The sequence below is a fragment of the Canis aureus genome, chromosome 19 (assembly GCF_053574225.1).
Source record: "Canis aureus isolate CA01 chromosome 19, VMU_Caureus_v.1.0, whole genome shotgun sequence".
Taxonomy (NCBI): Eukaryota; Metazoa; Chordata; class Mammalia; order Carnivora; family Canidae; genus Canis; species Canis aureus.
The window spans coordinates 51,601,150-51,626,999 of record NC_135629.1 but is presented as its reverse complement, the minus strand read 5'-3'; the positions used below and the strand labels follow the sequence as shown (position 1 = coordinate 51,626,999).

The following is a 25,850-nucleotide window of genomic DNA, read 5'->3' as shown; positions in this document are numbered from 1 at the left end:
TCAGAGCTCTGGGGCATTCATCACAGCTGCGCTGCTATGAGGCAGGGAATATGTGTCCCCACGATCCCAGGTTCTCTCTCGAGATTTTTTTTGTACTGCCTTTGTACTCCTGGTTTCTGGACTGCAAGGAACCCTGGGCACTTGGCTAGGGTGGGATCCAGAAACTCAGCTATTAAGGTAGACGGTGCTACACATGTGGCTTGTCCCCTGGACACACCAGAAGAACACCACCTGCAATGCCTGTCATAACCCTGCTTTCCCCCTCCCCGCGCACCCCCCGCTATGCAGTACTGCACGGTAGAGGGTACAGGGGTGAGAATGCTTTTATGCTCAAACTTAATTAGTGCTGTTTACTTTTTTTTTTTTTTTAAGATTTATTTATTTATCCGGGATCCCTGGGTGGCGCAGCGGTTTGGCGCCTGCCTTTGGCCCAGGGTGCGATCCTGGAGACCCGGGATCAAATCCCACGTCAGGCTCCCGGTGCATGGAGCCTGCTTCTCTCTCTGCCTCTCTCTCTCTCTCTCTGTGTGTGTGTGTGTGTGTGTGTGTAACTATCATGAATAAATTAAAAAAAAAAAAAGATTTATTTATTTATTCATGAGAGACAGAGACACAGGCAGAGGGAGAAGTAGGCTCCATGCAGGGAGCCTGATGTGGGACTGGATCCCAGGACCCCAGGATCACACCCTGGGCCAAAGGCAGGCACTAAACCGCTGAGTCACCCAGGGATCCCCTGCTGTTTACTTCTGTGGGCAAATTGGTTCTTGGGATCTGAGACATTCTGCACCTGCCCTCCCACCGGGTGTTCAGGGAGAAGAACCCTGTTCACTGGCAGCTAAACCCAGCTGCCCCGGCATCTTGTGGGCATCAGCCATGTGTGCCTATGCGAGCTGGACATCCCTGCTAGCGCACTGGGCTTCATGCTGCTGGCCGAGTAGGGGCAGATCCCTTGATTGCAGCAGCCCCCTTTCAGGGCAGGCTGCACACACAATCTGGGGAGATGAAGGATTTAGAAGTAGGGGCAGAAATACGGATACAGTTAAGGCAGACTGTTGAAGAGGCTAAGGAAGCAACTAGAAATGCTAAGGAAAACCGAACGCTAATAAACACAAGTTCTCTGCAGTTCACGTGGTCACAGTACTAGTCAGCAATATTTAGAGACCTTTTTAAGGGCTGGGCTGGGTTCCAAGGGCCCATGTGTGGTATTGACATATTTCATCACTTCTGTGACCACTTTTTTTTTTTTTTTTAATTTATTTATGATAGTCACACAGAGAGAGAGAAAGAGGCAGAGACACAGGCAGAGGGAAAAACAGGCTCCATGCACCGGGAGCCCGACGTGGGATTCGATCCCGGGTCTCCAGGATCCCGCCCTGGGCCAAAGGCAGGCGCCAAACCGCTGCACCACCCAGGGATCCCCTATGACCACTTTTTAAAAAGAAAAACAAAAAAGAAAAAAAGAAAAGAAAAACATTTTAACTGGTTTGAATTCAGAAGTTTTAGGTGAATTACCATTAATTGGCTGCATTGTGTTCTTTCTCTTGAGGGTACAGACTATTGGTGCCCCTTAGGATTGATTTCTTGGAGTTGATAAAAATCTAGAAATTCCTTGAATCCTTTCAATGACCTTGTGTAAGGAGGCAGTTAAGATCAACTCACTATGCAGATGAAGAAACTGAGGCTCAGAGGGACAAAGCTACCCGTCCAAGGCATTATGGCAGTCATTGGTGGAATGCTGGGAAGTGGTGGGAACCAGCAGAAGCCTCCTGAATTGGATGGAGGGGCTATCTTTTCACACACAGTTCTTCCTGTTTAGGACAGAGGTTGCTAAGCTGCTAACCCCCCCCATTCTTGCCATCTGCAAAATGGGAGTTAAAACTACTCCCCGCTACCCAATTCAGTGAATGAATAACTGTAACGGGCCTGTAGAGCGCACCTGGCATGTGGTGATTGTGTGCCATAGGCAGTCCTGTAATTTATTTGTTTTGGTCTATGCATAATTTTTGCCTCCAAAAAAATGAAAAGGAGCATGTAAGCCACAGTTTGCCATAGAACATAATTCTGGAGCTGTGTCAGAACCTTCCCCCTGACTTTTGGGTTTTCCTTTCCTTGTAGGATGGTCCAGCAGTTTGGGGTGGACTTTGAAAAGAGGATCGAAGGCTCTGGAGACCAAGTGGACACGCTGGAGCTCTCTGGGGGCGCCCGAATTAATCGAATCTTCCATGAGCGGTTTCCCTTTGAGCTGGTGAAGGTAGTACTGCCAGGCTGGGCCTCCTACTCTGGTCAAGCACCCTTCAACACAGCCTCAAGGCAGGTCCTCCCAGGCCACAGGGTCTTGAGCTCCTGCCTCTAGGCCTCTGCCTACTGTGGGTAGTAGGTATAGTATAATGGAGGTGGGGGTGCTGGAGGAGGTGTCACCTTCAGGCTTCCTTCACTGAGCAGATAGCTGAGAGACCTGTAGACCAGCAGACCTGTAGGAAAGTTCCATTTTTGCCTTCTGACAAAAAGCAATATACTTTCTTTGCAAAATACATAGAAAACATAGGTAAATTCTTATGGGGAAAATGTGCTCATCATGATAAAGGGGAGAAAAGCAGGTTAAGAAGCTAGCCTGTGCAGCATAGCATATAGACAGTATTTACGACATCCTTCCACATGAAGGATGGGTCTCGATATGTGTCTTTGCCTAAATAGATCTCCCAAGAATATTCATTGGAATGTCAGTTCTGGGATTTGAGATTTTTTTTGTTGTTGTTGTTAATTTGCTTAAAGTTTTACACTTTTCACCATGAACACATATCATTTTTATAAAAACCAGTAAAATTATTTTTAGTGAAAGAACAAAAGCTTAGAGGGATGAAAAACACCCATAATCCTAACACCCACACACAATTCCTGTTTGCACTTTGGTGTTTGCCCTTTCAGGATTATTTCTGTGTAAATGGGTGAGTCCCCAGCATACACAAAAACAGCACATATCCTCATCCATACTTGAAAAACAATTCATGTGTCTTTATACCCTGCTTTTTTCATATGGTGGCCATCTTTCCAAAGCAGTCATATATTTGTTTTGCATTGTTAACGGCAAAATATCTTATCTTATGGATGTTCCATCATACATTGAACCTGCCTCCCATCATTAGATATTTAAGTTGTTTTCACACTTTTTAGCAGTTAAGAATAGTTCTGTGAGCATAGTAATTCTTATTAATTCCTCTAGGTGGGCTTCTAGAACATTTAAAGTCACCTGAAAGTGTAGTTATGTGTTTGGAGGCCCTTGATTGTTACTGCCAAACAAACAGCCTATAAAAAAGTTCATGTGAATTCATGTTCCCTCTGAGAGTGAAAGTGTTCATTTCAAACCATCCTCGCTGAAATTGGGTTTTAATGTTTTTAAAAATTTTGGCCAGTGAAATAGTCTGTCATGTGAAAATAGCCACACACAGGACATAATGTTCCCCTAATCTGCACCTGTTATATGGGTGCCGGAGGTACCTCCTTGCATATGGGTGATTTGTCTGCTTTCAGATGGAGTTTGACGAGAAGGATTTACGGCGTGAGATCAGCTATGCCATTAAGAACATCCACGGAGTCAGGCAAGTTCCCAGGGGAGAGTTGCCACGTTCCTTTCACCTCCACGGCGCCACTGTCCAGGCAGTTGGTCCCCTGTCCCTCTGGGTGCCCTGATTGTGAGGACTTGAGAGGGCTCCTGGGTGGATTTAGTAACATTAAGTCTCTCCCTGTGGGTCTCCAAGGGCATGAGGGCAAGTGTGCTGTCTTGTGTGGATCTGTTGTATGCCACAGGGCAGTTGCCACCCTTAGGTTAAATGTAGGTTAAGCCGCCCAGTCTGTTGGCATGGGTCCTTCTAAGAAAGCTCACTGTAGGTTTGTCCCAGGGGGTTGCGGGGAGCCAGAGGTGAGTCATGATTACAGGAACCCTGCATGCGTCCCCATCGTGGGTTCCCCATGAGACTTTTAGGTCCCCTCCTTTAACCAACAAAATAGTCACTCTGGTTGTCCAGTCTTATATCAACCTTGGGGTCCTTGGGCCATCCTGTGGGTTTCCAGGCAGTGGATGCAGGCATCTTGCAGGCATCTGACCCCCAGACTTGCTGTGACCTTGGCTCATTCTCGGGGACCTGGCCCATGCCTATGAAATTGCTGACCGTGCTTTGTTTCTCTCTGACTTATCTCCCCTACCCCCGGGTACGGATGGTTTTAGGACCGGGCTCTTCACCCCGGACTTGGCATTCGAGGCCATTGTGAAAAAGCAGGTCGTCAAGCTGAAAGAGCCCTGTCTGAAATGTGTCGACCTGGTTATCCAGGAGCTAATCAATACAGTTAGGCAGTGTACCAGTAAGGTATCGGGCCCTCGGCAGGGTGACTCCTGGCCTTGTGGAAGCGGGGGTATGGGGGTTTGGTATCAGGCTCCCAGTGCTGCTTCTCCAGCCTTTGCCCTGCTGGGGCCCCTTCCCCCCAGACTGCCTCAGTTTCCAACAATGTGGCCTTTTCCCTGGGGCTGGGGCGGGGGCATGTTGGCCTGGGTGCAATGTCTGTGTGGGGGGTGTGCGTCAAGCCTCCAGAACTGGCCAGACTGGTGGGCAGGGCTCCCTGGGACCCTGATACCAAGCCTAGCATGTGTCTGATGGAATTGGGGGTTTCATTGGGCTGTCGCTTTGCTGCCTTCTGGGAAGCAGAGAGGAACCCCGCGTCAGCTATTGGAGGCCAAGCTCCCTGAACCTCCCTGGCTGTCACCCCTTCTTGACCAGTACCTGGCCCCCTCGGTCTTTCCTGGAGCCAGCCACTTTGCTGTCCCCCAGGCACTAAGAAAGGCCCGAATGTCAACAGCAGAATGAGTGCTCGGGTACCCAGTTCAGCAAAGCCAGCTCGGCTTTTTACTGCCTCCACCAGTAGCCCTGGCTTCCTCCAGGAATGGAGCTGCCCCCCGCCAGGCAGCATGTCCTCCGAGCCACTTGGGTCATAGGCACCTGTGTACTGGTGTTGACGGGCCACTGTCTCCACCTGGCAGGACGCGTTGGGCTCCCCTGCAGGCCTGATTCCCGGGGCAGCACGCCTTGGCCACACAGCTGGAGTGCTTTCCAGTGGGCGGTTTGTGCTTGCACGTCCACAAAGGCCCCTAGAGTCCCGGGTCGGTCTTCCAAGGCAGGGCAACTCTGCTTGAGCCTTCTGTCTCAGTCTGGAAAAGCCCACATTTGCTTCTTAAGCTTCTTCGAGTAGAAAAGGGAGAGAGAGAAAAACCTAGCCGGGGTAGAGATTTTCATCCCCGAGGCCAATGTCCCAGGTATGAAAATTCCAGGCCTCCCAGTTCCCTTGGCTGTCACGAACATCGACACTGCCCCCCTAGTCTGTCGGGAGAGCCCCACCCCCCCACTCCGACCCAGGACTCCTCCTTGATCCGAAGCAGCTTCGGGGCAAATGCGGGCACCGGCTCCTCCTTGCATGTCACTAACCAGCTGACTCTCCTTTCTTCTCTTTCCCTGTCCCCCGCCCCGCGTGTGTGGCCCGCACTGTCCCCGGGTGTCTTCCTACCTCGTCCCGCCCTCCGCATGTGACCCAGGACGGGGCTCTTCACCCCGGACATGGCCTTCGAAGCCATAGTGAAAAAACAGATTGTAAAACTCAAAGAGCCAAGTTTGAAGTGTGTTGATCTCGTGGTCTCAGAGCTGGCCACGGTCATTAAAAAGTGTGCCGAGAAGGTAACCGCAGGTTTTGTTGTCCCCTGCGCATTTGTCCCGCATCTCCTCCCCACCCTCCCACCCCCCACGTTAGTCTCCACCTGTGCATCTGGACACTCTGCCTCGGCGGGAACCCCCCTCCCGGGGGCCACTGGTCACTCAGTGCCCTCGCAACTTTGCGTGGCGGCAGAGGTGGGGGTGCTGCAGCGCATGGGTGCTCCCCGTTTCCAGTTTGGGTGCTGCGGAGGGTGGGAGGCCTGTGGATGTTGTAGGGTCTGATCACTAAGCAGGCCGTGGGGGGACGAGCGGCGCTGCCTGGCCCAGAACCCGTAAGGAGGGTCTCCTCACAGTCACCAAGCATGAACCGTTATCAGCATGCAGACCTGCGTGTTCTCATGTCCCAGGGCATTTCAGAGGGTTTCTGCTAGGGATTCTGACTGTCGGCTCAGATGTCCCCAACACTAGGGCTTCACCCCACCCTCGGATGGTGGGCTCCTCCGTGCCTTCGGCTCCATTACGATGGGGGAATAGTTTTCTCTAAGGGGGTCCCTCTGAGGTAGATGGCCCAGATGCTGCCCCCACATCCTAGAACAGGCGCTACTCACTCACGAGCTGGGCGAGAGTTCCCACCCCACTGGCCTGGTGGCCTTCATTAAACTAGGTGTTCTTGCTCTCACCCAGTACTGGGCGGAGGGGGTGGCCATCACTGTTGGGCAGCAGACACACACACCCCCAACTTTCTCTTGCCACTTTCCACCTTCGAATCCATTCTCAGCATCTCTGCTCGTGCGTGGGCACCCCTGTCACTCTCTCTGGCACACCGTGCCTCCACCATCCCCTGCTTGTCTCCCAGCTGCAGCAGCCAGGAGACAGGAGTGGGGTGGGGACTCGGTAGGCCCACCCCTTGTCACTCCCCTTCCCCTCATGTTCTCTGTGTGGTTCATGTTGCTTCCTGTGCCACAAGGACTCAGCCAATGCCGCCACTCTACTTCTCCCCCTGCCCCCCAGCTCAACTCCTACCCCCGCTTGCGAGAAGAGACGGAGCGAATCGTCACTACCTACATCCGGGAACGGGAGGGGAGAACCAAGGACCAGGTATGGGCCTTTTGTTTTGTTTTTCAGGTATGATTTATGTGCATGAATCTTTTTTTTTTAATGTGCTTAAATCTTGAGCATAGATTTCCTTGAATAATGGCACATGCATAAACCAAGGTAACCCCCACCTCAGTCAAGGTACCAAACCATTCTCAAAATTCCTGTCCTTTGCCCCTTCCCAACCCCCGGGCCCTGGCAATGACTGGCCTGCTCCTTATCCCTATGTTTTACCTTCTCCAGAATATCACTCAAATGGACTCCTGTGGTCTGTAGCCTCTTGAGTCTGACCTCCTTTGCTCAGCATAGAGCATTCAGGATTCATCCCTGTTGTTTGTGGTGTTGTTGCTAACGCTTGCTGAGTGGTGTCCTGGGGTGGGTGCAGACTACAGCTTATTTACCCATTCGCCCACCAGAAGATGTGTGGGTGCTTTTTATGTTTTAACATTTTCCTTGTGAAGACCGTCCAGGCACACACAAGGATAGAGAGTGGGGCAGGTCCCTGCAGAGCTGTGGCACGGGTCTCACCTGTCATGCCGAGTGAGCCCATGGCTGTCCTTTCATCTCTATAGGACTTGTATCTGGTCTGAGTCCCTTTCCCCTGGTTGGTCTGCTTTGGTCTCCTGGCAGGTGTTTGTTCAAACTAGAGCCAAAACAGGCCTCTGTGTTGTATTTGGTTGTGATACCACCTCGTTTTGCATGTCAGTGGAGAAGAAACTGGCTCATTTGTCATTCAGAGGGTCTCCCAGTCAACCTGCACCCCTTCCCCGTGGCTTCTGTAACCTCGAAGTTGTATCAAAAGCTTGAAAGGTGCCAGTTCATTTTGTTATTGTTATTGTCAAGAATGGCTGTTGCTTCCACACTCCCATGGCGCCTGGTTGTCCCAGTGCCAGTGCTTCTGGGCTCTATCCCAGGGCTCGGGCTGATGGGGCTCGGGCCTATTAAAACCAACAACAGTGGCTCCCACAGACAGAGCACCCCAGCATTTTTCAGCAACCCCACAAGGTCCAAGTGGCTGGCATGTCTTATGCTTGAGTGCCCAGAGGCACAGTGAAATGACAGGAAGGGGTAGGGTGTGCTGTAAAGGCCTGTCTTTTACCTTAGATGACATCCCAACTGATGCCTGTGTTTGCGTGTGCCATTCTGATGCCCTCACCTGGTCAAACTACCTTTGCTGTTTGCTTGTGGTTTTTCTTTTCTTTCTTTCTTTCTTTTTTTTTTTTTAAGTTTTATTTATTTATTCATGAGAGGCACAGAGAGGCAGAGACATAGGCAAAGGGAGAGGGAGAACCAGGCACTCTGCAGGGAGCCTGATTCGGGACTCGATCCCAGGATCCTGAGATCACAACCTGAGCCAAAGGCAGATGCTCAACCACTGAGCCACCCAGGCACCCCACCTTTGCTGTTTTAACAAAGCAGCCCTTACAACATGCCAGGTGCTGCTCCGTAAACACTTGACATGCTGTGAATTATTTAACCTCATGCAGTGGGGCCTCTTGTTGCCCCTTTCAACTGTTTGGTAACACAAGGCCAAGGGTCACACTGCCAGGCAGTGGCCGAGCAAGACTGCAGCCCAGATAGTCAGCCCCAGAGGCCGTGCCTGCAACCAGCACATGACTGCCTCACTCTGCTCTGTTGGCCCGGTCTTTCTTTCTCATGGGGCCCTGAAGTTTCAAAGTACCCACGCCCCACTTCCCAGGGTAGGGGTTGGAGGTGAGGTATGGGTGTTCCCCTTCTCTTGCGCTGGAAGCAGTATAGTCCCAGCCATTGCCCCCTGCCGGCAGGTATGGGAAGTGCTCTGGCCACAGCCTTCCCTGCCAAGCTTCTCTCCCTACTCATAGTTAACCGTTTTCTTCCAGATTCTTCTTCTGATTGATATCGAGCAGTCCTACATCAACACGAACCACGAGGACTTTATTGGATTTGCCAAGTATGTATTTCTCAGGATAGAGGCTGGTGGGTGGCACAAGTGCCCTGCCCTCAGAGCCTGGCCCCAAGAGAGGTGGTCGAGTTGGCTTCCCTCAGCCGACGAGGGCAAGAGGGTCTGTCTGTCAGAGTCCCGGGGTGAAGCATACAGCCATCTGAAAGTACCTGGAAGCTTTCCTGGGCTGATAGCGACCCCCATCATTGTCCTCAACATGCCTCCTGTGGGGCATACCTGAGGCCAGCTGCCTCAGGAAAGGGTGAAGCTGGCAGCGTGCAGTGCTTTACTTTCTGCATGACTTCTCAGAGCCTTTCATAAACTGCGCGGCTTTCCCCAGGCTCCTCCTATCTGCACTTGGCCCTTTCACAGAGCATCTCAGGGGCTCCAGACTTTGGCTCTGGGGGCTGCTCTTTGGGAATTGCTGTCCAAGCCCTCCGTGGCTTCCATCCATACACCATAGATTGAAAACCAGAACCTTCCATGGCTCCTCGATAAGGGGCCAGAGCAGGGGTCTCTTGTTGGCATAATTAGATATAAATGCTGATGGCCTCAAGTATCATGCCCTCACTGACTCCATCAGCCCCTGGGTCTACCCTCAGTAGGCTCAGGCGTCATGTGGATTCTTCTTGCCTGATGAACCCAACAGAATCACAGAACAATCGGCAGCCAGCTTCCTTGCATTCACTTAGCAAGTGTTTCTGGTGTGTGTTCTCTGTGTCAGGCTCTGTGATACAGCAGTGAGCAAGCACAGACCCAGGTCCCCACCCTCAAAGGAAGGTCCCATGCCAGAGACAGATGTGCACCAAACCAGTTAAGACACAGTGTAATCACTGCTGGGGTCAGGGCTGTGTGAGGCTTGTGTTGAGTCCAGAGGGCAGCCTTCTGGCCTGGCCTTGGGGTTTCAGGGAGGCTTTCTTGTGGAGAAGTGCCTGTTAGAGCCCAGTCTTGGGCTAGCAGGCTGGACAAGAGGATCTTTTGCTCAGGGATCTCTGTGCTGGGCTAAGCAGTTTACTAGGTGGAACATTTACAGTTGCACTCAACGCAGTTGGTCAGCTGTTCTCCGCTGGGCACATGGTAGGTGAGTGGAAGGAATGAATGAACAAATGAAGAGGGCATGACCAGAAGCTTCTTCCCAAGCAAGCCCAGACGAGCCAAAGGCCCTGGTCAGGCTGTCCCTGCTATGGGAGGGCTGGGGCCCTGACCGTGGGCCACACCTCAGGTACCCCCTCCTGCATCTCTTCCCCCAGCAGCTGGGTGTGTGTGGGCTGAAAACTCTGGTCCCCCTCTTTGGTTTGCTGCTGCTTTCCTCACCTTGATGTCTCTACTTCTCATACTTCATCCACAGTTCCTTCTCACAATCTCTCCTGTTTTTCCTTTGACCACTCCACTCTTTCCTCTGGATTCCTGGGCCTTCCCACTTCCCCCAGCTGTTATTATACTGAGCAGCTGGTGACCGGGTGGGTATTGTCTGCTGTGTGCCTTTTTCCTGGTGTGTGATTGGGGTCGCCCTTGCTGGGGGCGGGGCCCAGGGTGCCAGGCTCTGCCCAGCCCAGGCGCAAGCCATGGTCCCAGCCTTGATGGAGGGGGGGTGTCCCCCAGAGGCCCACTGTATAGCCATGGAGCCAGGCCCGGTGTTTTCTCACTGCCCTCTAAATACGAAAACCAGGGCCCAGAGGAAAAGTTCTATAATAAACTCACTGAATGTTAGGAAAACTGTTGGATAAATTCTTCCCGTTTTTCATGTTCCAACTTTTGCCCCTCTAGGAATAGAAACCTACTTCCTTAACTCTCTCTCCCTCCCTTTCCCTTTCTCTCTCTCTCTCTCTCTCTCTCTCTTTCCTTTATCCAACAGCCAGCTTGGACTTTCAGGTGCAGCCCCAGAGGCAGCCAATAAAGGAATGAAACAAGGTGGTTTGCCTTTTTATATTCTGAAAGTCCCTAAAGCAATATATATTCCTAAAGGAATATCTTATCCCTAAATCAATATGACAAGAAAAGAATATAAGATGTCTAAGTCGTAGGAGATATCAGTTGTTTGCAGCTAACGACATGATGGAAAACAGGACGGACAGGGGAGCTGAGTAGATTCCCACATACAAAATATGTTGTGGAAACCTTCATCTGCATGGCTCAGACTAGCTGGGAAACAGGATAGCTGAAGAATAAAAGAGATCAGGGACTGTAGGCAAGTAAGAGACCTTATAGAAACACACCCTGTGGACCTTCTCTCCTTTGAATTGGGCCAGGAGCCATCCAAGATGTTTTCATGGTGGGCAGCTGTCCCTTGGTGTGATCTTTCAGGCTGGCTGGCTCTGTGGTCAGAGCCACTGAAGGCTTGGTTCCGGGGTCAGGGATGGGAAGAGAGAGTGGGAAAAAGCCTCAGGTTTGACCCCCCAAACAGCCTGGTGCTCAGGTTACCCTGAAGCCACTATGGCCACCTCCCAGTCACCTGGGAGTCCAGCTTCTCATGCCCCCACTTTGGAGGCTGGGGCCCTTGACTCCTGGAAATAGCTGGTGCTCTTGGGAGTGGTCAAGGCCAGGGCCTCGAAGCCTCAGTTTAACTAAATACATTTTCTCATTGCATGAGCCCAACTCTTTTCCTTGGGCAGCCCCTTGTGTTTAAGGGGCTTCTCTCTGCCTCTACCCTTAGCTGGCCACTTGGCCCCCCACAAGGGGGAGAGAACCCTGCACCACGTCCCTCCCACATGTCGCCACATGAGTCCTCTCTCTGCTTTGTTTTCAGCGCCCAGCAGAGGAGCACCCAGCTGAACAAGAAGAGAGCCATCCCCAACCAGGTAGCCCGCCCCTCCACAGCCCATAGCTCTACCCTTGGGGGTGGATATGGGTACTTAGGGACCACTGAGCCCAGTGATGGTGCCTAGCTCGTGGCTTGTCCCACCAGACCCTTCACCCCCACTTCCCAGCCTCTTGAGTCTGTTCAGGTTTTGATGTTTCGGGAAACCTATCTTTGAGCTGAAGCTCTGGCACAGGCTTAGGGGCAAATTTGTACACCCAGAAGGCCCTGTCCTGATATCCAAGGCCACACTTAGAACTTGACCCTTGAGAAAGGAGCAGCCCAGTCATCCATGGGTGTCTGCAGCCAGATTGGGTTCCCATCCCTAGCCCCAGGGACTTGGAATATGTGGAAGGGCAGGGTGGGAGGCTGCAGTGTGATAAGCAGTTCTGGGGAGCCTGAGGGCACTTCGAACCCCATACCTGGTGAAGCCCAGAGCCACGTGAAAGGTTTCCTGCCTTGATGTCATGTCCCAGCCAGAGGCCTTGGGCATGAACAATATGAACAGCTTCATATATGCCAGTATCAGGTGCCTCTTTTTTATCTTTAAGAAAACACATCATCTTGCAAAAACTTCTGCCAGTGCCCATCCCGCTTCTCCACATTAGATGGGGTGGGAGTAGGGGGGTGGGGGCAGGGGCTCTGCTATCCTGCACGATTATAGAGCCCTCTGGAAAAGAAGGATGTAACCACTGCATGATTTTTTTGCGCTTGCCGTAGGTAATACATATGTTGTTGCTTTTTTGTTTCGGGAGATGATAATGAATTAAATATTAACACCATGAATATAATTAATAGCATGTAATTTTTTTTCTTTTGCTGTTTTTTTCCCTGCTCTTCTCTCCTCCCATTTTTGTGCTTTTCTTGCTTTTTCTCTGTCCCCTCATGTCCCTTACGTTTCTCTTCCTCTGCCTGCTCTTCTTTGATTTTACCCACAATCCTAACTTTGCATTTTCAAAGGGGGAGATCTTGGTAAGTACCCACCTAGCGTGGTAGCAAACATTAGAGAACCTGAGAGTGGTGGAGACCCCGCCACCCCGTAATGGTCCCTTCACCCCAAAATAACAGAACGACTAAAAATCAAGCTAACCTCAAAACTGCCTGCCATGGCCAGCGCCCGCCGGACTCCATATTGCCCTGGGCATAAGCTGACTCACACAGACACTAACCTGACCACCATCCTTGTAGGAGGCCCACCCCTCCAGCCTGTTCCTGACACATTTAGCTAGTTTCCTATAGGTCAGGGATGGCAAATACTCAGCTAACACCCCTCACATCTCTGGCCAGGGAAGGTTTTGCTTAAGCTCTGCTGGAACTCTGTCTTGCCACTGCCACCACTCCAGTGCAGACATGCAGAAATCTCATCCTGCACTCATGGCAGACATTACTAATCGATCCAGCATTCTTTCCTCTGGCCCTGGGCTGGTGGCAGGCATAGCTAATCAATCTCGGTATTCTCTCCTGAGCACGCCGCCACTCCCCATTCTGTGGCAGATGTGACACAACTGGTCAGAGAATTTCTTTTTTCCACATGATAGCTTTGCATGTGACATCTGTCCTTGCACCCACAAGAGACATGACTGGATTGCGCAGGGAACTCTCTCCTGGATGCTGCCATGATCCTTCTGTCCCCATGGCAGATAATGATGATTTATGAGACTGTTCTGTTCCATTTGCTCCCTTCCCTTGTATTTTGCCTGCGGCAGACATCACTAATTGATCCTAGGACCCTTTCCTGCTGCATCCAGAATTCTCACTTTAAAGCGTCACTATGGTGGCAGCCGCTACCCACTGATCAGTGTGGCCACCCACAATGAATGGTATTTGCCATCCCTGGTATAGGGAACACCTCCTCTCCGTGTGTGGCCGAGCCCAGGCCAGCCCAGTGGGGAGCAGGTGGTGCTCCCGCCTGCGAGGTGAGCCATTTTCAAGGTGCTCACTTTCAGGCAGCTAGCTGGCTTCAGCCCCAGCTCTGCGCCCCAGAGAGCAAGGCCTGGGCCTCCTGCTCCGGGATATTCCCCCACCGCTGGCCACTGAGGCGCTGGGCGGCCTGGCTGCTGCCCTCTGGAAGGGATCTTCTGGTGAGCCCCAGGGGGGGTCTTCGCAGTAGCTGAGCTGATCCTGGGTCAGGGCTGCACTGCACCTGGGGCCTGGAAGGTGCAGAAAGAGCCCACTCTCAGCAGGGTCGGGTGGGGGCAGTGGCAGGAGGAATGGCTGGTCCTTAGGCCTGTGGTTCCAGTTTTTTCCCCATGTCGTCCTTGATCCTCTTTGAACTCAACTGTTGCCTCCCTCCAGACAGCCCAGGGGCTTGGTTCCCCTTGCACCCCGAGAGGTTTAGCCATTCTTTTCCTGCCAGATTCCACGTCCCCAGCCACGAAGCCCAGCCTTGCCTCGTCCATCAAGGCTGTGGGCCCCTGGGTCTCCCAGCCCTGGTTTCCATTCCTTTCCTGGGCGACTCAGGCCGAGACCCTCACCCGGGAAGAGGCTGACCCACCCTGCCGCCAGCCCCAGCTTGCTGCTTCCTGCCTGTCACCCATGCTGCCCCTGGCGGCCCTTCCTCCCATCCCTGGCGTGCCTGCATGCCTGTCGCTGTGCACCCTAGAGCGTGGGAGCCTGCCTGCCTCTTCTGTCCCCCCCACCCCCCCGCCTTCTAAGCCAGGCCCCTGGGGCACAAGTCTGGCTTTTGGAAAAGGAGGCCCAACTCCCTCTCCTCCAGACTCAGCGTGTGTGTCTGCAGCCCACAGCCTGCCCCTCCCTAGGGTAGGATTTCGTCTCTAACCCCACTTGGCTCCCATGAGGACGGCTCTCTGGGCAGCTCGAGGGGAAGGGGACCTTGGAGGCTTCTCCAAGCCTACCCAGCAGCCTCCTGCCTTGAGGCTCGGGTGTGCCATTCTAGGTCCTGGCAGTGCCTCTGCCCCATGCCCCCACCCCCCGCCCTCCACCCCCACGGCATGGCCAGGGCCCTGTCTGCCAGCTCTGACTGCTGCTCACTGAGGGTGGAGTGGGGCACACCTGCCCCCTTGGAAGCTGGGCTGGGCCCTGGACTAGAGAGGCCTTGCCATGTGAAGATTTCTCTCCCAGGGAGCACCAACCACCTATGCTCCACCCCCTGCTCCCCTTCCCCTGGCTGTCAGTGCCGGAAGTTTAGAAGTATCTACTGGGGTTGGGCTAGGACAAGGCAGGCCCTGCCCTGCCCCCTGGAGTGGGGAAGGAAGGAACCACTATGAACACTGGGACCCACACCGCTCTGAGGCAGGGTGTAATTGCTGGAGCCAGGGACTCTTTCCCTGATCATATGTAGGATGGCCTCGGGCCTGAGTCTGAAGACCTGCCTTGCCCCCAGCGTGACCAGACATCCCCCTTTGCCTGGACCTGGGGGGATTCCCAGGACTTCAGATATTCAGTGCTAAACCAAGGTGCCCTGGGAGGATACCATGACCTTACTGGGGCCTCTGCCATCTTGCCCACCAGGCAGCCCATGGTTGGGCAGGTGCCAGAAGTCTGCCCACTCCCTGGGGGGGATAAGTCTCCCAGGTACTCTGATCATCTTTAGGAAGCCTTAAGAAAGGCTGCCAGCTGGCATTCCTTGCCATCCCCAGCCTGGAGAAGGGCTTCTGTGCGGTACAGGGGCCCCTGGGCACATGCTGGCCACCTCCACCTCCATGGCCTCTGAGACTCAGAGCCTAATTCCAACCATAGGAATGGAACAGGTGGCTCTGTTGAGATTTTACAGGTCTGGGGACAGGTTAGAGGGCAGGAGATGAAGTCCCCCTAGAGACCCACCCATTAGGAAGCCATGTAGGCCCAGAGTCATCCCTGGAGCCATATCTCCCATGCTTTTGCCACGCCCCACCCTGGGGGACTCACCAGTCCATCCCAGCTGTCCTTGGCCGCACCTCAGTAGCTTGGCCTGGTCTGTTGCGCCTGGGCCCTAGGCAGCCCTGTCTGTGCCTCCATGTGCTTCCTGCTGCCCTGGGGTCCCCAATCCAGAGTGATGGGTAGCTCCGGCCCACACACGCCTCCATGACCCAGGGAACATAGGACCATGGCCCCCCAGGCTGCCTACGTGTAGCAGTCAGGTGAGTCCTCTGCGTAGGCCTGGGTTCTGCCTCCTACTCAGATGACGGCTACAGCCAGACGAGCCTCATCCAGGGGACCTGCCAGCCCAGAACCTTAGCATGTCAGAAAACTCGGACAGCTACCGTGTTTGACGCCAGCGTGGTGCATGATCCCCTGCAGATTCCCCAGGCTCAGGCTTGAAACTTTGGCCTCAGCCTTCTGGGTGGAAGCATCCCTTCATCCTATACTCTGGAAGGAGCCTGTGGGGAAGGGAGCCCCAGGACAGACTGGCCACTCAGAACAGGTCCCTTTGGTCACCGAGTGCCCACCCAAGTAAGCCGGGCAGGTGAGCCAACAGACTGGGCAGCAGAGTTGACGCTGTATGTTGAGCCTCTGCTGGTCAGCCACAAGAGGAGAGAGGAAGAACCACTCCATCTTGTGGCAGTTTCTCCAGCCTTCCTTCAACAGCCGTCTTCCAGAGCATGCGAGGGACAAGGTCTGAGGGCCTCATGGTACCTGCGTCTTGCAGGTGTGATTCCTCCAGGGTTGCATCCCATGTGACACAAATACAGGCCTGGGACCTCTCCTGGGCCCCTTCTAGCCAGGCATACCTTTTCTTGCCCACGCTAACCAAACTTAACCTCGTGTGCAGGGGGTCTCCTGGGGGCCTGGTTCCCTGTTGCCCCTGGGCCTGCAAGTGAGCATGTGTGCCCTGTGTCTGCCTGGGCGTCCCATGTTGGTTTCCAGTGGGAAATGCTTAGGGGCAAGGTGGAGTTGGGTCGCCTGGCTTCGGGCTGGTGGTGGCTATTATGGTCCCTCTTCCTTACTGGGGACAAAGGTACTGGCCACTGCACAGGGGTGGGCCGGGCGGGGTGGCAGGCTTTGTCCTCTGAGCAACACCCTCCCCCCCCCAGGTGATCCGCAGGGGCTGGCTAACCATCAACAACATTAGCCTGATGAAGGGCGGCTCCAAGGAGTACTGGTTTGTGCTGACAGCCGAGTCTCTGTCCTGGTATAAGGATGAGGAGGTGAGTGGCTGGGGGACAGGGCAGTGGGACTAGGATGGGTGGGTGCTTACTCATTCACCCTGGTTCATTCAAGAAGGTCTCCCTGAGTTGGGTATCCCAGAGCTCCCGCCGAGAATGGTAATGGCCTGGCTGCACCTCTCTGCCCCCCAAAGGGTCCAGCCTGGTGGCTGCTCCACTCCTCCAGGCAGAAAGGGAGATGGGGGAGGGGAGCCCTCGGCAGGCTGGAAACTGACCCCAGCCTCTGAGGTCACTGTAAGGTATCCCTGGTTCTCAGGGGAAGCAGGGCCCTAGGTCAGGGACTCAGGCTTACAGCCAGGCCACTGAGGTACTGGGGTTCCAAGGGCTGCAGCCTGCCCCGGCTCAGCCAAGCGCTTACCCTCCTTGGGCTCCTGCTTCCCCGTCTACAAAGTGGAGTGGAATGGCTCCTGGGACAGGCCTAGCTATAGTGTCTGTCTGTCTGTATTTTTAAATATTTTATTTTATTTCTATTTTTTAAAATTCTTTGTTTTCCTTAAATTCAATTGATTAACATACAGTGTATTATTAGTGTCAGAGGTAAGTCCAGTGACTCATCAGTTGGATTAGTGTGTGTCTTTAGAGCATTCCACGTGTGCGTGTCCTTTTCCAAAGGGCGTGGGGAGGCCTCTGGGACCAGCATCAGGAACACTGACCACAGGGTTTAGCATCGTGTGCCGCCTTGTACTGCAGGCTCCATGAACCTGTGGCAGGGGCTCGAGTTCTTGCACCCCCAGCTCAACGGGCAGCCTCTGGGGCAGTGCTGCTGCCTAGCCCCTTCTCCACCTCCACTTCTCTGTGGCTTTGCTCAGTTCTCTTAACAACCTGGCCTTGGTTAGCCGCCTGGGAACAATACCACTTCAGGGTGACTGCCTGTTGCTGCCCAGTGGGGGCTGGGTTGGCTTCTGAAGGTCACGAGTGAAGGGCACTGTATTTCTGTCATTTTCCTGGGCTGCCTTATGGAAGGTCCACGGGCTGTCCCTGTTGGCCAGGGCAGTATTAGGCGTCTGTGACAGTGGCCCCAATATGAAGGCACTTACAGAGACAGGAGTCTGTTTTTTGCCTGCGTCCTGGTGAGCTTGGCAGGCTTGGGCCGTGAGGCTGTGCAGGGCCCAAGCTCCACCTTGCCCATTGTCAACTTAACATGTGTCTCCCCATCGTGGTCCCAGATTCCCTCCCTCCCCCGGGTCCATCACATTCCAGCAGTCTGAAGAAGGGAGAGAAGGGCCTGATGAGGAAGGGACATGTGTCACTCTGCCCCAACCCCTGATCACAGTCTAGTCCCGTGGCCACTGTGTGTCCTGCTCACCTGGGATCGCACAACTCTTGTTTATGAAATCCCTGCCCTGTGCCAGGCTTGCTGACTTGAAGAGCCCACCTTGGCCACATTTTCCTCAGGAAATCCTTATACTCCATTTGTCAGTGAGGAATCAGACCCCAAGCAGTGACTTGCTCTGTGTCACAGAGTGGGGAAGGGTCCTCACGGGAGGGGTGGGTACAGGGCATGTGCTCTCTGCCCTGAGAGCCACCTCAGCCTTGGCCTGACCCTCCCTCATGGCCAGACACCACTCCTCTGAGGGAGGGTGTTTAGGGGTGAAATGCCATCATCCCACGGGACACCAGGCTAGAGATTATCCTGGAAAGTTCCAGGAGCATCAGGAACCCTGATCCTCCTGAAGGACCTTGTCTGGCTGCTGTTTCTAAACTGGGCAAGGGCGTGCCGAGGACCACAGAGCCTCACAGGGTTGAGATGTAGCATAAGGGTGACCAGGCGCTCCTTCAGGAACCCTCGTGGCCAGATCAGCTTCTCAAAATGGCCGGGGTGAGGGCGGGTGGGGATGACGCTTGTGCATCTTCTCCCTCTTTCCGCCCCAGTCATCTGCAACCCAGTCTGCTCTGCTGCAAGGGCTGCCAGGCCGGCCAAGGGCTGGTCTTTACCTTGGATCCAGGCATCTCCACCCAGGGTGCCAGGCTTTGCCACAGCCTCGGGCAGCTGGAGAGGGACTTTGGGCTCAACCCCATCCTGGCAGTTCCCTGCAAGTCTGATTTTAAGAGCTTTTTTCAGTGTAGGAGGGAGTCCTTCATCTTCCCCTCATGTAGGGGTCAAAAGCAGGAACCCCAGACCCTCCGGTGGGCCCAGCCCAAAGGCACGGAAGCGTCGGGCGGGAGGAGGGTGGAGCGCCTGCCGCCAGTAACGAGAACCAGCAGGCCCGTGAAAGGGGCCCTGTGTGCGCCCCAGACACAAAGCAGGCTAAGATCGGGAGGGGCAGGAGCCCGATCCCCACAGCGCAGGGACCCTCAGAGTTGCACACGTGGCAGCTAAGCCCCTGAAGATCAGGCCCCCTTCTCAGAGACGCCTCAGAGAGGCAGAACGCATTTCTTTATTTTGAAAAAGCACTGAGAGGAAGCAGTTACAGTGTGGGGTAGGAATAGGGGACCCAGCCAGCCAGCGCCCCCAACCCCTCAGCTGGCGGCAGGCTCCCTCTGCCTCTCCCTGGCAGCTCTGCTCCCCCCCAGGCCCTTCCCGACTCCCCAATCCTCTGTCCCCATCTCCACCCCAGTGGGAAGCAGGGCGGTGGACGATGACACTCACCTCCGGGGCTGCCTCCCTGTGGAGGTGGCAGCAAGTTTGGGGGGGTGCCCATCCTGATGCGCCGCTTGCCCGAGCCCAGCCTAACCAATGTGCAGACTACTGTACACATTCAGAGCCCCCTGAACAGGTAGTCTGAACACTGGGTTGGCGGGGCCGGCTGTCCATGCTGCAGGCCCCCCGGGCCAGGGGAGGCAGGGGGCAAGGAGGGCTGCCGCGCCGCAGCCCCTCGGAGCAGACGAGGAGGCCACTGCCTGCGCCGATCCACTTCGTCTCTTCTGACGTGGCACGGCTGGGGCCGGCTCGCATCTGGAGAAAGTTGTGGGTTTGCAGGAAATCCTAAGGAGGGGGTTGGGGAGCGGGTGGGCGTGGGCGGGAGGGAGGGTTTGGGTCTGTGGCCTGTGTGTGCAGGCGAAGGTCTCTTTGGGGGTCGGGTGGGGGCGGGGTGCCCGCACGCCTGTGTCTCTGTGTGTGTTTGTGTTCTGTGTGTGCGTGTCAGCAGCATCAGGAAGGCAGCCGCTGCGCTCTGGGCGGAATCACACTATAAACAGTTCCAGATGTGGCGTCTCGCTCAGGGCCCAGAAGGACTGTGACTCAGTTACTTGGCCTGGCCGACTGACTGGAAGCTTCCTGCCTCTTGACACATCAGGGTGGGGGCGGCAAAAGCCCTTCCACAGTCTTCCGGGTGGGGAACCCCTCCCTGGGCCCCTTCTAAAGCCCCCAAGATTTTTCTCCGGGAAGGGGTTGGGCCCTGGGCCTGGCCCAGAGCCTTTCTTTGCCACCCTCCTTTCTCCGGCTCCCAGAACTCAGCATGAACGGGGGTTTCCCACCTCCATGGCCACTGGGTCCCTCTTCTGCCCCTCAGTGTAGCTCGGCCGGAAGGGGCACTCTGCCTTGCTTCCTCCTCCGCCAGAGCCCCGTGAACTGACTCTAGAGCCCTGAGAATGAGAAACACATGCACAAAAGGATACCCTAGTGCCTCAGAGACTCGCCTTAACCGTCACCCTGCACAAGGAGGCCAGGACTTTCCTTGGAAACTGAGGCAGCAATGGGGAGTGACTTACTGGAGGGGCGGAGCCCATCGGAGCTCCTAAGGCTGCAGGACCAAGCCCCTGCACCAAGCCTACTGCTCACTCCTGCCTCTCTCTCTGTCGCCCTGAAACTTTGAGCCAGGCCCCACCTACCAGGGAGCCTCTGGCCCCCTTTCCCTCCATCACTGTGGCTGCTTTGGAATTTGGAGGCAGCAGCCATATTGGGCTTGGTTCTGGGGCCTTCCAGTACACAGGGACAAAACAGGTGACAAGAAGCGAACTCCTGGAGGAGGGAGATGGGGTCTCCTCTCCCAAGATGCCTGGAGGTATAAGAAAGGGTGGTGGGCAGGACCTGGTTTTGGAGCACATGGACCTGGCTTCTGAAGCCCTGCTGTGTGGCCCTGGGCAGCCACCTTCCCTGTCTGAGCTTCCCTCTCTAAGCATGGTGCTTCCCTGGCAGAGATAGGGGAAGGTCATCAGAGTTACTGTGGGGTCACGTGGGCATGGGAACCAGGCGATCCTGATGCACTGTGATACTGCTCTCTGGTTTCCTGATGTAGAAAACTTGTTCGTGCACCCCCCACCCCACACCCCCCATTTGGGGAGATATAAGATAATGCATCTGTAGGCCCCAGCCCCATGCTGGGGGGTACAGTAGGTGCTTGGCCACCATTGGTGAGGGAACATGGGCTTCCGTGACACACATCCTCTGTGAGCTGCCTCCCCTGCAGTCATCAGGACTGCTGTGCCAGGCACTCAGTGGGCACCTCATGAACAGGACTGCCCTTAGGAAGCGAGGGACACTTATTTGGCTTTGGAGTTCAGGCATGACCTCAAGGGGGCACACGTTCAGCTTCAGGATCATCTGAAGCTGATGAATTTTAAATCCCAGCCCCAACCCAATCATTGCCTGACCCCACTTGACCTCAGTCTCCCTCTCTGTAAAATGGGATCATGGTGGTAACTCAGTTATAGGCTTGTTGTGAAGATGTTGTACTTGAGTTAACGGTTTCATTCACGAATCTGGTGGAGAAAGGGTTGGATTTGGGGTAGAATGAGAGCTGACCTTGAGGAACTGGCCCACCCCAGTCAGGCTGGCTGACAGATGGTAGCCTGAATCAATGAGCAAGATGATGTCGTGTCATGGAGGGGGCAGTATCAAGAGGAGGAGGAGGATGGAGGGGGCAAGAGAGAGGGAGTGTGCATAGGGCAGGGACAGGGCAGGCCTCTCCAAGAGGGTCCCCTCTGCACAAAAATCTGAAGGATGCAAGGAGGGAGCCATGCAGGCATTGGAAGGAGGAGCATTTCAGCAAAGGTGCTGGGGTAAGAGCCCACCTGGACTCTCTGAGAGTGTCAAGAAGGCCAGCATGGTTGGGGCAAAGCGGATAAGGGAGAGTCAGTAGCAGCAGATGAGTTAATCCAAGTAACCACCAGCGTGAGAGGCATCAGGTATTGGCAATGGTCCTCGGGGTGGGGTCTAGCCCAGGGCATTCTCAGGTCCTCAATTAAATAGGCCACGGTGACCTCTCCTCTTCCACCCTCAGGAGAAGGAGAAGAAGTACATGCTGCCATTGGACAACCTTAAAATCCGTGATGTGGAGAAAGGCTTCATGTCCAACAAGCACGTCTTCGCCATCTTCAACACAGAGCAGAGGTGAGGGCCCACCGAGTGAAGGTCATTCAGCAGCATCCACTAAATGCTTTGTGCATAAAGTACCTGCCAGGGGGTCTCATGTTCTAGAATCAAGTAAGAGGCAGAAAACTGCCATGGGTGCTTCCAGTGTGTGGTCAGGAAAGACCTAATGATGTGATGCGGGAGCCATGGAGAGTTCTGAGCAGAGGAGGGACTGGCCTTGGCTTGGGTGTTCACGGGCACCCCCTGGTGGCTACGGGGTTGGGCGGGGTAAGTGGGAGAGAGTAGGGCCGGCTCAGATAGGGTTGAGGACATGGAGGAGGAGGTAGCCTATTCTGAGAGAGCTGACTGAACTGGTGGGTGCGGGTGTGAGAGAGGAAGGCATCTTCTGAGGACCCTGAGCACTCACAGGGACCGAGCTGCCATCCACTGAGATGGGGAAGGCAGTGTCAGGGTAGGCTTGGAGACAGTCAGGGACTGGGTTTGGGCCAGGAGGGAGAGAGGCCCATGAGACACCACATGGGGGAGTCAGAAAGGCAGCTCTGTAGGTACAAGAGTTTGGCGTTCCAGAACGAGCTCTAGGTGGGGTGGACTGGGGAGTTGTTGTTGCATGGCCGTGTTCAAAGTCAGACAGGGTAAGACCCCTGGGTGAGTGCAGACCAGGAAGAGAAGGGCCCAGGAGGCCCTTGGTGAGTCCACACCCACAGGCACTGGGAAGACGTTAGCAAAAACGAAGATGCTTTTCTCAGCTTGGGAAGAAGCCCAGCTCCGGCAGGAGGTCCTGAGAGCAGGAGGAAGGGGCTAAGTGTGGATACAGGACCCTCACACGCCCTTACCCAACATCCAGGGAACATCTTAAGTCAGGAGTTAGTTGTCAGCCAAGGCCAGGTGGTTCTTTATGACTGCCAGGCACCGACATTCTCCCTGCTGCCTCAGGACCACCTTCCCCACTGCCCATCGCTCCCAGCAGTTCAACGCCAGCCTCGTGTTCTGTGGAAAAATAGCTCAATCGAGATTTGTTCCAGGCTGGCCTAAAGCAGCTGTCCTCCTCCCTGGCCCCTGATCCCCTATGCATGGGGGTAGAGATAGGACCTAATGCTCAGAAAACGCAGAATAATAATGGAAACACGATAGAAAGAAGTTTGGGGTTTTTTATGGCTTTTACCATTCTGGGCAGGAGGGGCAGCTCCACAGGCATCCAGGCCCAGGTGCTCCTGTTCCTGAGCCTTCTCCTTTTCCAACATGGCTACCCAAGGTCTGGCCATCATGATGTTCCGGGCAGTGCTAGGAAGGAGGAGAAGGAGCAACAAAGACATGCCCCCTTACTCCCTGAGGTTCCTTCCAGAAATCTCAGGGCAGCTACTCACTGACCGCTAGCTGGCCATAGCTCCGTCATGAGGCATTACTAAGCTCCAACTCAGGTCTCACACAAAAGCTTTGGGATGGCTTGGCCATCTAGGCCACACCTGCCTTGGGGAACAGGATGGCGTGTGTGTGTGGCACAGATCCTGGCCTACAGAACGCTGTCCGTAAATGCTGGTAGGTGTCCATCCGTTTTTCCTCCGGCCTTGTGGCTCTGCGCCTTTCTTCTCACAGACCCACATTTGCCTAGCATGTCATGTATCTTAGCTGGGAGGCTCAGTCCTGTCCTTGGACAGCTCCACAGCCCTCCGTCCCCGCCCCAGCCCAGACCCCAGAAGTCAGGGCACAGTCATGACCTTCACTATCCAGTGCAGTAGCCGCTGGCCTCATTTAGCGATTTAAATGTAAATCGACTGAAATAATATGAAACTTCAATACCTTCCTTGTCATCCTGGCCCTGTTCCTGGTGCTTACAGAGAAGCCACCTGTAGCTCACTGCCTGCACCCGACAACAGCAGGCGAGAATGATTCTCCCCATGACAGAATGTTCTTTTGGACAACTTTGCTTTGGCCTCCCTGAAAACACCTCAGTGGGAGCTACCCAGCCAGGGGTGTTGAGGGACACTTGCCCACTCCTGAGAGTATCTTTGGCAGCCTTTGGCCCCCACAGGAGAGCGTATCCCAGGGAAAAGGGAAAAGTCAACGAAAGCCACAGAAATACCCTCATGGATACTGCTAGATGTAGATACACGCTGAGCACTTGCTCCACCCTCGGCTCGGTTCTGGGCACTGTAGGCACTGTCTTGGGGGTCCTATCAGCCCAACAGGGTGGAAGTGCTGCTGCCATCCCAGGGCTCCCGATGTGCTCAGGCCAGGTGTGAGCCTCCATCACTCAGACCCCGGAGCCCATGCTGCAGCTCCCCGCCCCCTCCAGGCCCATGGGCAGGGTCAAAGCACACGCTTTTTCCTCTCACTGCAGGAATGTCTACAAGGACCTTCGGCAGATCGAGCTGGCCTGTGATTCCCAGGAGGACGTAGACAGCTGGAAGGCCTCGTTCCTCCGAGCGGGGGTCTACCCAGAGAAGGACCAGGTAAGGAATTGCCCTACCCGGCTGACACACCTTGGGCTGAGCTGACGCCTCCTGGGAGAGGAAGGGTATAACGTTTCACTGGATGGGTCATTTCCAGGCACGTAGCTCATACTCTCTTGAGCAAAGGAAAAAGGGGGAGAAGGTTTTGCTATCAAGGCCCGAAAGGTTCTTTGACTAAAGCCAAGGCCAGGGAGATCCATGGCCTAGGATCCCATCTCTTTCGTTCCTCCTCCTCCTGTCCTTGAAGGGGAGCAAACATGGCCACCCTCAGCCCCCAAATTATCATGTTCCAGTCCCCAGGTGACAGTGTCTAATTGCCTTGGGCCGTGGTCACCACAGGTCCAGGCAGCTCAGGCCAGGGGCAGGCAAGCAAGGCCGCGTGTTGCCGATGTGGCCATCAGGGGACATCCCCAGAAAGCCAGTTGTGGGCAGGACAGGGCAAGCAATTCCCAGGGAATGGGGCTCCCCACACTACCCTCAGGTCACGGTCGCCCCTCACCAACTGCCCTCTCCCCACTGCAGGCAGAAAATGAGGATGGAGTCCAGGAGAACACCTTCTCCATGGACCCGCAGCTAGAGCGGCAGGTGGAGACCATTCGCAACCTGGTGGACTCATATGTGGCCATCATCAACAAGTCCATCCGCGACCTCATGCCAAAGACCATCATGCACCTCATGATCAACAACGTGAGTGCCCTGGCGCACTAGGGCCTGCCCATCATGGGGGTGAGGGGGTAGGGCAGCGACTGCCAGATTTGGCCTGAACACTATAAAATTTAAAATTAGACTGAGTCACTATCATTTAAACATCAGAAACAGGATGCCCAGCCTCTCCTGGTAAATGGAAAGAGGTGGGCCACAAGGGGCTAACTCCCACCTACTCAGGTAATTGAAGCAAACACCACACGTGTACACTTCCTGTGAATTTTTTCAGCCTTATAATAACCCAGAAGAGGGACTGCTATCATCTCCGTTGTATAGACAGGAAAACGAGGTCCCGCAAAGTGAAGACATCTGCCCTGAGTCACTCAGAAGAGTGGGAGGTGGGATTAAAACCCAGACTAGGGATCCCTGGGTGGCGCAGCGGTTTGGCGCCTGCCTTTGGCCCAGGGCGCGATCCTGGAGATCCGGGATCGAATCCCACGTCAGGCTCCCGGTGCATGGAGCCTGCTTCTCCCTCTGCCTGTGTCTCTGCCTCTCTCTCTCTCACTGTGTGCCTATCATGAATAAATAAAAAAAACAAAAACAAAAACAAAAAAAAACCCAGACTATGTCCCCAGCTGTGGCCTCCTGATGGCCTGCAGCCCAACCCACCTTAGGGATGTTACCTGCCTACCCCAGGGCTCCCTAGACTCTCAGGGCTTTAGGCTTCTCTTTGGTGAAATGCAGCCCTACTAACATCTCCTGCTCTAGGCTGCTGGGAGGGTGCAGCAGGCTCATACCTCAGGCCTTCAGCACAGCTAGGCACTCAGGAATCTCTGCAGACCAGGTTTGGTTTATGTCGTACCTAGAAAAGCTCTCGGTGTAATAGGGTC

General features: G+C 54.6%; 1 protein-coding gene across 8 annotated transcripts in view; it reads left to right on the top strand.

Moving 5' to 3' along the window:
• DNM2 (dynamin 2) overlaps positions 1-25,850 on the top strand; it is an 88,556-nt gene that overhangs the window by 56,749 nt on the left and 5,957 nt on the right. For 3 of the 8 annotated variants that reach the window (XM_077859937.1, XM_077859933.1, XM_077859931.1), the window contains exons 8-18: positions 2,116-2,251; positions 3,529-3,596; positions 5,579-5,717; positions 6,705-6,791; positions 8,648-8,718; positions 11,456-11,507; positions 12,467-12,478; positions 16,480-16,593; positions 21,774-21,883; positions 24,204-24,315; positions 24,838-25,002. In XM_077859937.1, coding sequence (XP_077716063.1) covers positions 2,116-2,251; positions 3,529-3,596; positions 5,579-5,717; positions 6,705-6,791; positions 8,648-8,718; positions 11,456-11,507; positions 12,467-12,478; positions 16,480-16,593; positions 21,774-21,883; positions 24,204-24,315; positions 24,838-25,002 — 1,066 coding nt within the window. Of the gene's footprint in view, positions 1-2,115; positions 2,252-3,528; positions 3,597-4,222; positions 4,362-5,578; positions 5,718-6,704; positions 6,792-8,647; positions 8,719-11,455; positions 11,508-12,466; positions 12,479-16,479; positions 16,594-21,773; positions 21,884-24,203; positions 24,316-24,837; positions 25,003-25,850 lie in introns of all 8 variants that reach the window. The other 5 variants (XM_077859938.1, XM_077859934.1, XM_077859932.1 and 2 more) reach the window with 3 other exon arrangements.